This window comes from Ctenopharyngodon idella, chromosome 3 (genome assembly GCF_019924925.1).
Source record: "Ctenopharyngodon idella isolate HZGC_01 chromosome 3, HZGC01, whole genome shotgun sequence".
NCBI lineage: Eukaryota > Metazoa > Chordata > Actinopteri > Cypriniformes > Xenocyprididae > Ctenopharyngodon > Ctenopharyngodon idella.
The window spans coordinates 27,993,183-28,009,412 of record NC_067222.1 but is presented as its reverse complement, the minus strand read 5'-3'; the positions used below and the strand labels follow the sequence as shown (position 1 = coordinate 28,009,412).

Genomic DNA, 16,230 nt, shown 5'->3' with positions numbered 1-16,230 from the left:
ATTTGTGCTAAACAAGTGCATCATTTAACCAACTGCAGTTATAGGGATAAAAAAAATGAACATTTTATCATAATTTACTCACCCTAATGTCGTTCCAAACCTGTATGACTTGGTTAATCTTCAAAACACAAGTTAAGCTATTTTAATGAACCCTGAGAAACTTCTGTACCTTCATTGAAAGTCCAGTTCACCAAAACTTAAAAAAAGTGTCGTAAAACAAATCCATATGAATCGAGTGGCCTAATCAAAGTCTTGTGAAGAGATCGCTTTATGCGATGAACAGATTTAATTTAGGATTAAATTCACATCTAAACAATGATCAACACACATATGGTAAACACAGAAGCTTGTGTGTGCGTCATGAGAGTGTCATGTGCAAGAACAATCCTCATTGGTTTTCGTGCATCACACTCATAAAAACTTGTATTTCTTCACAAGACTTGGATTAAACAATTAAACCGTTAAATATTTTACAATGCCTTTTAACCTTTTTGAATCTTTTAAGGTTTGGTTACCTGACTTTCAATGGAGGGAGCGAAACCTCTCAGGTCTTATGGCTTTGGGATGACATGAGAGCAACCCCGTGTGAATGCACCGTACATGATAACAGAATTTTGATTTTTGGGTGAACTATCCCTTTAACATGGTCATGTGGTTTCAGATGCAGGAGGGGCATGGAAATGCAGTGTGTATCTCAATGCACATATTTTGAAAGCCAACTAATAAAATGTACTTAATGAGCCCTGCTGTTTTGCACCCAATAAACTAAAATACAAATTTAGCTAATGTTATCTTTTGGGATTTTTTATTTGTGTGTGGGAAGGAACTCAATTTGTCATCTCATTGAACTTACTGTGCAACTTTGTGTGACTTTAGAAATCACTTTCAATATTGCTTCTCTTCTATAGTTCTCCCTGTGCATACGCCATCCTCCATCTCCCTCCCCCGAGCACGCAGAGGGGGGTGGATTTGGCCGTATGCTCCTGCCTGGACCGTGGAGCGTGACTGTCAGCACCTCGCCAGCTAGGTGCTAACCGCAGGTCTGCAGAGGTGGAAACATCTCAGTCCATCCTCCACATAACCAGAGCCTCACCGATGCTAACCAAGAAGATACATGCTCAATACTGTATGTGAGTACCCATGGCACGAAAATAGATCATGAATAAATGAACATGACTTTACGCACGGTAATGTTTAGGGACATCTTAATGGGCTGTCTGAGTGTTGTCCTATATGAAACATTACACCTGAGGCCTGTAATACATCAGGACCGAAGCAAACACTAAGCAGCATGTGCTAAGATATGATCTTCTCCAAGGTGAGACTCACCCATAGGATAGAAAAAAAGATATCATTAATTTCTCAAATGACAGCAATGAGATTAAACGGCAATAAGAGAAAATGGAGAGCAAATGGAGTCTCATGCTTCTTAAATTGCTCTCTTGAGTACAAGACTCCAGTAATCTCATGCGTCTCCTCTAGAGTGTCAGATTCAATGTCACACTGTGCTGAGATTGTCACAAACACACACAAACTAAACCTATCTATCTATCTATCTATCTTATACAGACTCCAAATGTTTTAATGGTAGTGTATATATTCGATATATACGCTCTCTTTCTGTACTATATTTTGTGTGTATACGTACTCTCATTGTATGTAAAACATTGCAATATTTATTTCCTAAGGTTTTTTTTTTTTTTTTGCTTTGCCTGAGACAAAGTTGATAGATGAAGAATAACTGAGGTCTCCAACATGTTTCTTGATCTATAAATGAGCAGCATCTGAGTACTACAGTTTTCTTCCAGTTTTTATCCTGAATATTTCACACTTCCTTTAAACAGTCCTGGCCTAATTTCAACACACTTTATAAAAGACAAATTAAAATTCAAACATGCTCTGCAAGTCAATGGTATGTGGGTGTAAGTTGGGGTATCTGATCGCATCCCCTCACTTTAGTGATGCATGGTGTTTGGGTTCCTCTCTGACACAAAGCTAATGCGCTGTAATGGATTGCAAATGAACTGTGCCAAGGACACCACCAATTCATCACACCTGAGAGGGCTGCAGATTCCACCGCTGTTATCGGGGGAAAAACAGCAAAACACTCTGACTTAAAATGAATGGAGCAGGTATAGAGTTAATCAGCATTTATGGCGGGATTTACTCTCTTTAAATCTGCAAAATGGCCGTCAGAGAAGGGGGTGAGGGGATAAATAAATGATCTCCTTTAAACGTTATCGCAAAATTGGCCTAATGTCGACTGCGCAGTCTACGACAGTGGAAATGAGATCGATTCTATATAATTGGTCTTGCTCAGTATAATAGTATCACAGAGATTTTGGCACTACACGCAAGAGTACATAGAGCGAATTTCTAAATTACCCCAGACCTCTTTTTTTTTGTCATGCAGAATGCCACATGTGCATGTTTCAATTGGAGCCATGAAATGAGCTGCAGTATAGTCAAATCCCTTCTGCATCTTTACCAAACATTTTAAACAAATCTAATCTTTTATTTTAAATGAACTATGTGCCATAGACAGAATCTCTTGAAAATATTTCACTTCATAATGAAATTCTGTCATCATTTACTCATCCTCATGTCATTCCAAAAACATTTTTTTATTTTTCTCTCAAGACTCTGAAGCTTCAAAAACGACAAATTTCCAGGTCTTCTTTGAAGTGATTAAATAGCTTTGTGTGAAGAACAGACAGAAATTTAAGAACAAAATTCCTGTTAACATGTCTTGATGCACCAAATTTTTAAATATTTAAATTTACAAAGGAAATAAATACATTACCCTTTGAAATTTTGGGGTCTGTAAGATATATATATATATATATATATATATATATATATATTTTTTTTTTTTTTTTTTTTTTTTTTTTTAAGAAATGAATAATTTTATCCAGCGATGATGCATTAAATTGGCCAATTGTGACAGGAAAGACTTTTACATTGAGAGAAAAAAAAAATTATAGAGAAAATATTCTATTTTAAATAAATGCTGTTCTTTTGAACTTTATATTCATTGAAGCATCCTGAAAAAGTGTGCATGGTTTCCACAAAAATATTGAGCAGCACAACGGTTTTCCACATTGATAATAATAAATGTTTCTTGAGTATTAAATCATCATATTAGAATGATTTTTGAAGGATCATGTGACACTGAAGACTGAAGACACTGAAGAGTAATGATGCTGAAAATTCAGCTTTGCCATGACAGGAATAAATTACTTTTTAAAATGTATTAAAATAGAAATCAGTCATTTTAAATTGTAATAATATTCCACAATATTGTTTTTACTATATTTTTGATCAAATAAATGCAGCCTTGATGAGCAAAATTAGACCCTAAACTTTTGGATGTTAGTATATGGCTATATGATTTTTTACATCAAAATGCCTCTATTTTCCATTGTATCATTATATACTTCTGAGCATCTCTCTTTAGCTTGCCTCTGCTTGTATCTTATTTCATTCATTCATCAGCTATAATCAGTGATGTTACACTGTAAAGGCCGCTCCCACACACAAATCCTGCATGTCCTCTATTGATCTGTTTCCTGGGTCAAAGTGCAAAGAAATCGCACAATGCAACAGGACCAAAAACAAAATTCGATCCCTCTCTTTCTCCTGATGAAGGCCACAAGAGAGCTCAGGAAAAGATGATTGGAGAAATGATGAATGACACCACTCGGCTCCTCCTACCTGTGACAGGACTGTCAAACAGTTATGTTTATGACCCTTTCTAATTTCAACACACCATGTACAGTTTATTACAAGGACACTCATCATTTAGCAGTCCCTTATTTTTTGCAAAGGGTGAAAAGAATGCAGAAAAGTTCTTAAAGGGGATTTTACTTATGCAGATGTGCATCCCAGTAAAGGGTCAACTGAGTGGGGTGGGAGACAGAAGTTCCAGAATAGCATGAGCACTCCTACACATGCACCTACCATTCAGGTAGAAAGAAGCAAATGTAGAAAGCGAAAGTAAGCGACAGAGAAGAGAGAAAGCGAGAAATGAGATGTGGAACAGACTGTTCTGTTGCACTCTGATCACTGCCGTCACATTCAACCTGCTTTCAGAGCTGAATCAGAATGAGGATGATTCAAGTAGTATTCCACCCGGGCCGTCTCCCAATCCAATATTAATAATGCCCCTGAGACCCTCATTATGTTCTCTCCTGTCTGAGAGGCAGAGGAGAATTTTGTCCTCTGATTCTGGCAGAGGTTGTCTAAATGTTGCAAAAAAAAGAAAAAAAGATCCGCGGTTTCAACTACGTGTCCAGCATTTGAGAAGTTCAAAGTGAGACCTGGCTTGCCAGTACATTAGCTCTAAATAAGATCATTATTCATCAAAACAAATGGTTTCTGTCATTATTTAAACGGACAGTGAACCCAAAAAAATTAAAATTCTGGCATCATTTACTCATTCTCTTGTATTTTGAAACCTATATGACTTATTTTCTTCTGTGGAACACAAAAGGAGATATTTATAGCAGAATGTTCAAGCTGCACTTTTCTGTCTGCTAAATGAATCAGTGCAAGTGTAAATGTAAACATCTTGCTCAAAAAATATATCATATGACTTCAAAAGACTTGGAACTTATGCTATGTTCACACTGTCAGTTTTTAAGATTGACAACTACATTTACTTACAGGTGTGAGTCTCAAAATGTCCCATTCAAACAGCAACTTGCAGTAGCGTCTTGAATACTGTCTGTATGAATGTGCAACAGGAGACTAGCCCGAATTCTCTTACTAGAAAGCACAGCGACAGTGACCAAAGTAACATCAAAGATGGCGACGTCTGTATAACTGAAAAGTCTTATCACTTTTGAAATGACAAGAGTCCAATTAAGCTGCAAGTTCATCCGTCAAATCTTAATTAAGAGACAGCAGCTTTTAGATCTGGGTGGAGAGTGGAGCATTTGAGTCTTGCATAGAACACGAAACTGACAGGAGCAGCTCTGGTGGTGAACAGTGACTGGATCTAAACCTTCAGAAGACACACAGCTCATATCTCCATTGTTGTAAGTTACCGAAAACAAAACCACAGACAAAAACCCGCAACACATGTAGACACGTGTTTGTGCAACGCAGAGTGGCTCTCTCGCACTTTATGACGTGACAGACAACTAGTTGTCCAGTCCAGTTCTATTCACACAATGCCGGCTCCCTTTTCGAGGCTATGGGAACACCTCTGCGTGTTTGCGTCTTGAAGCATGTGTGAAATCAGTCCAATGATGTGGCGAGATGTCAGCCCGTAGCGTGGGACGTCATGACCAGCAAACTCTATAAATAGCACCTGGACCAAACTATGCCTTCAACAAGCGTTCTGTGTAAATTGTTCTGTCTTATTTATTGTTCGTTTGTCCCGTATCATTCATATAAAGTACAAAAGCATTATAATGGTGAGCAAACAACAGTTCAAATTGTTTTTACATTACAGGCAGGAATACGAGCCTTGAGCCGTGGTCAAATTAAGTATTAACTGGCTGGCCAAGAGGCAGGACGGTCGTCCTAAAAGTCAACTCGACAAGCGTTTCTTACCTATTAAAGTGCAACCTCCATGTTGGTGCCTATCATTTTTTCCCGATCTCCACACCGAGGTGTCGAGATTATGGAGTAAACAGTTTTCGGCCCCCAAGTTATGAATTATTCAAACATCATTGGGTTGAAAGAACACGGGTATGGGGCGATGCCTCAGGTGAAGCGGACACTTGCAAGCTATCTCTCCTCTGACAAGGCCCTGGCATTACCCACCAGGCCATGCAGAACAACTTCGGCCTTGGTGGGTGAAGCTTCTGTTGGACGCCCCGCTTTCCCATCCTGGCCTCTTCGGCAATGTTGTCACCTCGGTGGTCGAGAGGTTTCAGAGGCAAAAAAGGAGGTGGTAGAGTTCCAACATTACCTCCCTCAGACCTCCCCAACAGAAGCAATAAAAAAAAATCTCAGCCAAGGTCTTTGAGGGGTTGAGTTGGATCTGAGGACCATTATTATTTATAAGATGACTTTGGCTAAGAGGTCCTGAAGCCAGAGATGTCAGGCCTCTGAGGGCAGCCCCCTCCCTCAAGGGACCATTCTGCCAACCAGGCCACTCTTGGTGCTTCGGGGAACAGCAGTTTCCAGTAAGTTCAGTTTTCAGTGTCCACTCGAAGGCGCCACTGAGAGACTTTTAGAGGATTCGGTTCAGTTGTTCCCTGTCAGTTCAGGGCACTGAGCTGACTACTCAAAAAACACCAGAGACAAGTCTCTAGAGGCTGGTTCCCTTAGTAGACCACCTGGCAGCGTGGGCAACTTTTGCCTTCTGCCATTGAGATGTCTCAATGGGTCCTGCAGACTATAAAAAGAGGCAACAGTATTGAGTTTGGTTCTCATCCGCCTCGATTCAATGGGGTCCAGCCCACAGTGGTATGCACCAAGCAGGCTCTGGTAATGGAGAAAGAAGTCAAAGCTCTATTGGGGAAAGAGACCATAGATTGTGTTCCTCCACCGGAGAGAGGGTTCTACACCCGGTATTTCATTGTTCCAATAAAGGATGAGGAGTTGTGTCCGATTTTAGATCTGCGCCAGCTAAATCATACATTAAAAATGTACAAATTTAAAATGTTGATGTTGAAACATATCGTGACTTAGATCCAAGGACCGGTTTGTCATGATAGATCTCAAGGATGCATACTTCCATGTATCCATCCTTCCTCAACACAGAAAGTTCCTTAGATTTGCTTTAGGGGACGAAGCGTACCAGTATTGGCACCCTCCATGAGGAAACTTTATGCCTTGAAGTGGAGAGTCTTCACTTCATGGTGCGTAAATCGCCAGTTGGACTCAGTTAACTGTCCGGTTGGTTCAGTGCTGGAGTTCCTTCAGAATCAGTTCTCCACAGGGTTATCCTCCTCCAATCTGAAGGTGTATGTGGCGGCCTTAGCTGCTTACCACACACTTTTGGGTGGTGAGTCATTAGGGAGAAACTCACTGTTAACTAATTTCCTACATGGTGCCATGAGGCTGAGGCCTGCAAGCCATATAAGGTTTCTTGGGATTTGGCTGTGATACTAGAGGTTCTGTCCATGGCCCCCTTTTGAGACTATTGAGTTCGTAGGAGAGAAATTTCTGACTCTGAAAACTGTGTTCCTCCTAGATATTACGTCTCTTAAGAGAGTAGGAGATCTTTAGGCTCTGTCGGTATCCCCTTCATGTTTAGATATTACTCCCGGCTTGGTTAAAGCATTTCTTCACCATAGGCCGGGTTACATGCCTAAGGTTCCTACTAATTTTGCATGATCGATAACCTTGCAAGCCTTCTGACCTCCTCCATTTCAGACGTCCGACCAGGAAAAGCTGAATTTCTTGTGCCCAGTGAGAGCACTAGATGCATATGTCCACAGAGTGTGTTTTGGGTCACCTAGGAAGGGTTCTCCAGCGAAATTATGAGTAAATGGATAGTTGAAGCTATTTCTCTTGCTTATGAGGCATGTCAGAAGCTGACATTGTTTGGTTCAGGTTGTATTTATAGAGCTTCCTGGTTGTGACGTCACACTCTACGGGCTAGTGTCCCGCTACATCATTGGACTGAATTCACATGTGCTTTAAGACGCAAACACGCAGAGTTATTCCCATAGCGTTGCTTCTCTGACGCTGCGTCTCATTCCCTTCTCAGGGAACCATGGTTACAGTCTTAACCTGAGACATTTTCTGAGAATGCGGTTGCGAGCCCTGAATATTTATGGGTGTGAGTTCGGTTAGAATGCAGTTGCCAATCCCATAAATAACCGAACTGAGTGTGAATGCAACCTAATTAAGGACTCAAATACAAGACTGACAACCCTATTCTGCTACTGTGTGAACGTGGCCAGAGTGCACAAGTCAAATGGACACTTTTATGATGCTTTTGTACTGCTTTTTTGAAGTTCATACAGGTTTGAAATGACATGAGGGCAAAAAATTATGCCATAATTTGCAACTGTCCCTATAAAATGTAGAAAAGGATACACTATCATTCAAAAGTTTGAGGTTGTACGATTTTTTCATGTTTCAAGTACCAGTAGCCTACTACATTCATTTGATCAAAAGTAAAAAACTGTGAAATAATATTGCGAATTATTATTATAATTTAAAATAACTGTTTTCTATTTTATTTTATTTTATTTTAAAATGTAATTTATTACATTTATTACAGCCATTACTCCAGTTTTCAGTGTCACATGATCCTAGAAATAGTTTTAAAAAATTGTGTAACTATGTAAATGTCTTTGTTATCATTTACTTACCCTCATGTCGTTCCATACCTAATTTTTGGGTGAACTATCCCTTTAAGGTCACAACTATACAGCTAAAAATATGCCACCTTAAAACTGTAATGATCCTGTGACAAGACAATGTGAAAAGTCATTGAATAAAATATCGTTGTGAAATAGCTCTTCTCATATGTTAACCTGACATGATGTTTTGGCAGTGTATATACTGGCTTCCACTGTTTTCCCCACTGTTTATCACATCACTGGTGTTTATAGGATAAGTGGATCATGGTTTTAAAGCGTTACAGAGAGAGAGAGAAAAGCCATGGTGGGCATGTCAAAGAAAAAGTGGTTTGTTTTTTTCTTTGGTAAGTGTAGAGCTGAAGTGGCCTGTGTGAGCGAACTGAAGCATGCAGTAGTGTTGTAATACTGCGTAATGCCACTCTGGACCTGGGTCATTAGCTGGGCAGATACATGCCAGGCTGGTAATCCTTATCTGATCAGTTCATGAGGCTAATCTGTATCTACAGCAGCGTCAGGCATGGCTAAGTCCCACGGCCTGTCTTTCTATATCATACATACATACAAATATGGCATTTTTAAACAAAATGTGACCAAGCATTTTGACCAAGATGCATTTCACATATAACAGCACCGAGCGACCACACTGATTCAGTCGACCTGGATGAACGCCGAGTATGAGACCTCACAAGCACTTGCTTACAAAGAGCAGATTTGTGAGCATGAACCAGCGAGAGGTGAGAAAAATGCAAGAGTATTTTTCACCCCCTCCCGCTGAGGTGGTGTGGGTTATCTCTTCAAACACACGCTTTGGCCGCCTGCGAATGGAAAGCGTGCGCAGGAAGTCCATTCATTAGCAGCAGCCCCCTGTGGCCTGGGAAATATTTACGGCGACTCAAAGCGTTCAGAAGAATGATCTGTCTTATTGGGAAAGTTGCTGTCACAGAGATTTGGAATGATAAGTGTTGGGTATGCGAGGAATATAACTGCGCCTCTTTTGTCACTGTTCTTTGCTGCGCTGTTCCTGCGCTCTCGCTGTGCTGTACCCTCACATTCATTGTTAGCATAATGAAGATTAATAACGCAGATTAACTGTAGTTCTGGTGAAGTACACTTGGGTCTGAGTCACTACGGTAATGGCGGCCCACTGTATACCAGTTTGTGTTCTATCATGGCAATGTTTATATGTGTACATGCATGTGCTGCAACTTACAGAGCAATGTCATGCTGATTCATATTTGGTTCCATTCACTATAGGGACACATTCTAATCTGCAGTGGCACTATAATGGCTCTGTGGGTGTCCAGAATAAGACCTTAACAAGCTGTCATCTTTCACTGAGAGGTGCGATATTAGCAAGTGCATTGAGCTTTGCTTTTTTTTTTTTTTTTATATATAACTTTGCCCTAATTATCTGGTTTGACACTTTTTTGCTTTGGGATTGAGGATTAAAATAATAATAATAATAAAAATGCAGGGGCCATTAAAAGCATTTGGACATTTAAGCCTAGATTAAAAGTTTATTAATTTCATTGTATTAGATAACAAGATGTCAAAACAAGTGGCATCTGAAAACAGATTATGCTAGACTTTTTTTTTTTTCAGAAGAAACTTCACATTTCTTTACCATTTCTGTACTTACTTTTAATCAGCTGTTGCCATTGTAATTTATTGTAGATTTTTAGATGTTTTTTCTCTCAAGAGTAACCACAGGTGTAGTTTACTACGTACCACTACTGTATGTACCATAATCCACTTAGTTTGACAACTATAATGCTTTTTGTCCACCAAATGTAATGTTTTTCTTAAAGGGTTAGTTCACCCAAAAATGAAAATTCTGTCATTAATTATTTCACCCTCATGTCGTTCCACACCCGTAACACCTTCGTTCATCTTCGGAACACAAATTAAGATATTTTTGATGAAATCCGATTGCTCAGTGAGGCCTGCATTAACAGCAAGATAATTAACACTTTCAATGCCCAGAAAGCCACTAAAGACATATTTAAAACAGTTCATGTGACTACAGTGGTTCAACCTTAATATTATGAAGTGACGAGAATACTTTTTGTGCGACCAAAAACAAAATAACAACTTTATTTAACAATATCTAGTAATGGCCGATTTCAAAACACTGCTTCATGAAGCTTTACGAATCTTTTGCTTCGAATCAGTGGTTCAGAGCACGTATCAAACTGCCAAAGTCACGTGATTTCAGTAAACGAGGCTTCATTAAGTCATAAGTGTTTCGAAATTTCAATGGCTCACCGCTGGGGGGCGTGACTTTGGCAGTTTGATACACGCTCCGAACCACTGATTCGAAACAAAAGATTCGTAAAGCTTCGAAGCTTCATGAAGTAGTGTTTTGAAATCGGCCATTACTAGATATTGTTGAATAAAGTCGTTATTTTGTTTTTTTTGGTGCACAAAAAGTATTCTCGTCGCTTTATAACATTAAGGTTGAACCACTGTAGTCACATGATCTGTTTTAAATGTCTTTAGTACCTTTCTGGGCATCTGAAAGTGTTAATTATCTTGCTGGCAATGGAGGCCTCACTGAGCCATCGGATTTTATCAAAAATATCTTAATTTGTGTTCTGAAGATGAACGAAGGTCTTACATGAGGGTGAGTAATTAATGAAAGAAATTTCATTTTTGGGTAAACTAACCCTTTAAAGTGTGCTTGTTGTATTTGTTTTAATAAATGCCTGTTGGTTTTATATCTAATGACATCTATACATTTTTAAGTGTGGCTTAAGTGTTCAAAAACTTTTTGAAGCTATTATAAGTTCATTGGGAACAAAATAGATCTGCTGACACTGGAAATAAATGCAAATGTACTGAAAGCAACTCTGAAATATATAAGAATAAAAAGTGAATGAATACATGACCCTGCTACAAGAATAGCTTTAAGATTTCACTAATTAAAGCACTGCTTAATTAGCCATTGGCCTCTATAAATTATTTTTTGAAGCATTGCTCAAAGCAGACTGAATGTAAACCTCCATAATTTACAATAGTTACATTTTAAAAGAATCTGATACTCTACCGTTCAAAAGATTGAGAAAGAAGAAATCAATTGATCATTAAATTGGTGATGAATAAATTGATTATAATGTTACACAAATAAAATCAAATAATCCTGAAAAATAAATGTATATGTTTTCACAAAAATATTAAGAAGCACAACTATTTTCAACATGTTTTGAGCACCAGATCAGAATGGTTTCTCATGTGACACTGAAGACAGAAGTAATGATGCTGACAATTCAGCTTTTCCATCACAGGAATAAAGTTCATTTTAAAATATATATTAAAATAGAAAAAAGTTAATTTACATTGTAATAATCATTTACACATTTTTTACTGTATTTTTGATCAAATAAATACAGCCTTGGTAAGCATAAGAGATCTTTTTAAAAGCATTAAAAAATGTTATCGACCTCAAACATTTGAACAGTAATATACAGTAAGTATACCAACAATACTACAAATACTGGCACTAATAGAAAATAACAATTTCATGTAGATAATATGATATACATTGTTCTTTTTTCTCTTGCCAAGGAAGTTATTAAAGCTGTACAAGATATGTAAGATATGTAGGTGTGATTTTCTGGATTGCTCTATAGTATACTTCATATGTGGGTGGTGCAATGTTAAATATCTGAAGCTTTACTAATATTGCTGAGGACAGTCCAGTTGAGGGTGTTTCCCCTCTCTCATCAGTTTGGAGCACTCCAGGGACAAATTACACTAACACTCTTGCCCACCTGCATGCTGTAAATCTATTCCTCCCCAGCAAATCATCTTCTGCACTGACCACTGAGATTTACATCCTAGCCTGCCTACACACGGTCTATGAGATGGCAGTGCAAGATGGGCTCTGAGAGGCGGCACCTGGTTGATGGATACAACCATGTAGGTTGAGGGATAAGTGTTATTTACTGTTGCAGCTAATTGCTTTTTTTTCATAGTCTGAGCGTGAGATCTGCGTGAGCCTGAACTGAGAACAGAAGGAGGATGCTTTACATTTAAGCAGCACAATCCTCTTTTACTTAAGACTTATCACAGACCTGCACCTAATTTTGTAAATGAGCTGACTGTAATCAGCCATTTAAGTGTTCTACTATTTAAGTCTGTGTTTTTTATTTTGTTTTGTTTTTCATCCAGTGATTTTATCCAATTCATTTTGGTATTACTGGCTGTTCATAAACTAGAGGATTTATCTGACACACACACACAAAAAAAAGTCAATTTTTCATTCTTCAGGGTTGAATTCTGCTAGTGTACTATCATTTTATTAGCTGAACCGAATCCAAACATATGCCATTCCATTGCTATTCCAAAGACCTTGGTCTGCAAAATCTGTGTAACTGAGAGCTAAATTGCATCAAAAATTACAACTGACTGACTACCATGTGGAATTATGTTGGGCCAGTGACACACTTAAACACATGCACTACAAAGAAAGCTGTTAAGAAATATTTTACATGGAAATGTTGATCAGGTTACACTTGTTCTCATGAAGCACTTTTTGATCCAAGAGACTGTCCTGCACACCAAATGTAACTTAATGACAGATGTTGTAAACCTTGAGTATTTTGGGTCATATGACAGACAAACCTTAAGGATAAATTGACAGGCAAACCTAAAAAGCAGATGTTAAGGACACACTGACAGATGTGGTCAAAGTCACTTGTCTTGCCTTAGTCAACATATGGCTATGAGAACTCACGCTGTCATGATTTTGATCAAGATCAGCAGCATCCAATCTCCCCTGTCAGTATGCCTCGTAATTGAACTTATTTGACTGTAAATGCTTACATCATGTCTTTGCTAATTCAGAATGACCAACTTCTGGTCATAGATTTTCCTCCATAGGTCTTCCTGTGCTCTAGAAGCAGCAGAGGATGTGTGCACATAGCATATGGCCGTGTGCCTCAGAGACCCAGGCCATCTTCTCTGCCTCCTCTGAGCCCTGGTGAGGATGAGGAACATTTGTTATGCTCCATGACCTCACAAGGTGACATTGCTTGGCCAAAGTCAGCAGTCAGTGCAGCCACCGAAGCATGACAGGAAATCAACAGTCTGTGTATGTTGACCTGACACACAGAGAGCCTTTCTGAACATAGTTCATGAGAGTAGCATTTTTTCTCAGGTGTTACTTATAGTGGAAGTCCCAGTAGTGCACACATGCATTTATCTGCTGTTATATCCATAACCTTACAATGCGGGAAAATCCATCTTAAAAGGCATAGTTAACCCCTAAATGTAACCTTTTTTTTTCATTTACTCACCCTCATCACTCTTAAAAATAAATTTAAAAGTAAGTTCTTTGTAAAGAACGTTTTATATGATGGAAAGTTTCCATAGATGCCAAAAGAACTTTTACTTTTAAAAGGACTTTATTTCTTATGCTGAACACACAAGAAAAACTGCACTTTTTTTGTCCATTAAATGAACATAAGTGGGGTTCAGTGCTGTTTTTGACTTTCATTGTATGGATAAAAACATTCTTCAAAATATCTTCTTTTGTGCTTCACAGAAGATAGAAAAGTGACATGAGGGTGAGCATATGATGAATTAATTAATTAATTTATTTTGGAGAACTATCCTCTTTTAGCTTAGTACATGGTTTCTAGCTGGCCTAAGATGGTCATTTGCTGGTCCAAGCTGGTCATTAGCTGCGGCAAATCTATATTAGACCAGCAACAAACCAGCTAATAGCTGTTCTTACTAGATTAATGCTTTCAAACTGGTTTTTGGAACATGATAGACCAGCAAGAAACCAGCTAACAGGTTCTTTCCTGTTACATCAGACAGCAGTGTGTTTGAAACTATACCTAGCAAAGTGTACCCTGTTTAATATCTTTTCACATCAGTTTTTGTTATTGTGCGCTTCTGTCGCTGTCCCTGGTGCTGAAAGTGGAGCTTTTAAACCATCACCAAGCAGCAGGCCTAAGATGCGTTTCCGTAACAACCAACAGGAACACGTGTGCACGTGCTGAGATGGACCCTCTAATGCAAATGGGGGACCGCTAAACGTCATCGGGTGGATAAAAGAGAGCATGTCAGTCTTACCTTCCAAGCAACATGTCCTCCACAGTCCCGAATGGGTCATCACCTCTTCGTTCTTCTTGCTGGTCTCGTTCTCGTTGTTGGTCTTGATCTTACACACGCCGCGCGAGTACAGCCAGTAGTCCGTGCCCACCGCGATGGTCATGAGACTGAAGGCAGCGAACGCGCCCACCGTGGTCAATAACATCTGAACTCCGCGGTCAAACACACCCATGTTTCCGCATTCCATGAAAGGGGGACCCCCTTTCCTCTTGATGTATAGGAAATAAATATTTGAAAATTTACGGGACCAAACCAAATTTAAAAAATGGGATATATTTGAGCGAAAGGAGGGGGAAGGGGGAGGATGCGGTAGGAACCTTATGGTTGCGTTTGGGTGAGAACCGATTAAGGAAGAAATAGGTGAGCCTTTCTGGCTGTTTTTATGTTTGTTTTGGAGAGGAACGCTACGCTTTCCGCGCTGTTCCAACAAAGAGCAAATTTACCCTCCTAAATCGTTTGTCCTTGTCTTTGTTTCTAAACGAGGTAAGATATGCAGCAGCTAGTGCTACAGCTTAAACTTACACATTCACGCTGCAAAGCCACTAATCAAAGATAATAATTAATTGCCGAGGCCTTTAATAATGGCCTGAGCATGTCATTCAAACGCCACAGCAATTAAGCCAATGTTGAACAATACTCGGTTTTAATCATGACAATTTTAGGCGCGTAGATTTGATGTGTTAGGAATTGAGGATAAATACTGGTTTAGGAAGAATGTGGAATTCAGACTGGCGTTGATGGAGTAATGGAAGGCTTTGCTTCGGATCGGAATATATATCTAAACAATTCAATGTGTTACAACAACTGTTGACCTACGTAGCTGCTTAACAAACACGCTGTCTTCTCTTATTATGGCTAAGCAAATACTAGTCTATTCTAATCAAGAGGGAAAGACGCAGAGAGAGAAAAAACAAAAAACAGAAAGGACAGGATAAGCTCTACTGAAGTGCAGGAGCAGAAAAAATATAGGATAGATGGATGGATGGCCAGGATAGTCCAGTTCAAAACCAACGAAAAGAATGTCCAGGCGAATCTAAATCTGCTGCTGCCGCTCTCGCATCAATTTGACAAACCAAGTCAACGATGGAATGAGAAAATTCATCGAGAACGAAACATAAATGAGCAAATTAGAATAATAAAATAAAGCACTACTATATATCCTTTTTCCTAAAATTCCGATCCCCAGTTTCCATATGTATCTCCTAGCTCTTTGAAGGTTTCTTCCGAAAATGGCAATCTGCTGTTGAATATGGTGCCGTCGAAGATCCGGTTAGAGCAGGGAGCATCCAGCAGAACGAGCCGACCATTACTCGTCATAGAGCCGGCTAGAAGAGACCGAGAAGGCGGAGGCGCCGCAACTGCTGTATTCTAGACCCGTCAGTGATGCTCGCTTATCCAAATCCGCGTTGGCTTTCTCGCACCCAGAACCGTCCCGCTTGCTGAGCCCTTGCGCCATATAAAAGACAAAAAGACCTGAGAATGAGGAACGTGGTGTGCTGGGAAAGGAGGATACGGGTCTGCTTCGGTCCCCTTTGCTTGTGTGCTATAGTGAAGATTTGGGAGAGGGATGTAGGCAGGCGTGCTGTGGCTCAGAAGAGGAAGAGAGAGAGAGAGAGAGAGAGAGAGAGTTATACAACAGAGAAGGGATGTGCGGCGACAGAAAAAGGGTGCAGTTAAAACTCATAGCCTATATGGACGGAGCGAATATGGATATTAACTCACGTTCTCGAAGTAGATTTTAATTGATGCTTACATGTTGAGTGACAGTGCTGGGTTATATCGGACTGCATGTTATATGTGGATTATGTAATCAAGTTACAAAAATCAAGTTTTTCTTTTA

At 39.3% G+C, this 16,230-nt stretch overlaps 1 protein-coding gene across 1 annotated transcript in view; it reads right to left on the bottom strand.

Moving 5' to 3' along the window:
- The window catches only part of cacng2a (calcium channel, voltage-dependent, gamma subunit 2a), a 91,610-nt gene extending 75,607 nt beyond the window's left edge, over nucleotides 1-16,003 (bottom strand). The window contains exon 1 of the mRNA XM_051888602.1: nucleotides 14,352-16,003. Within this exon, the coding sequence (XP_051744562.1) occupies nucleotides 14,352-14,577 (226 nt within the window). The 5' untranslated portion in view covers nucleotides 14,578-16,003. The remainder of the gene's footprint in view (nucleotides 1-14,351) is intronic.
- Nucleotides 16,004-16,230: the final 227 nt, after the last annotated feature.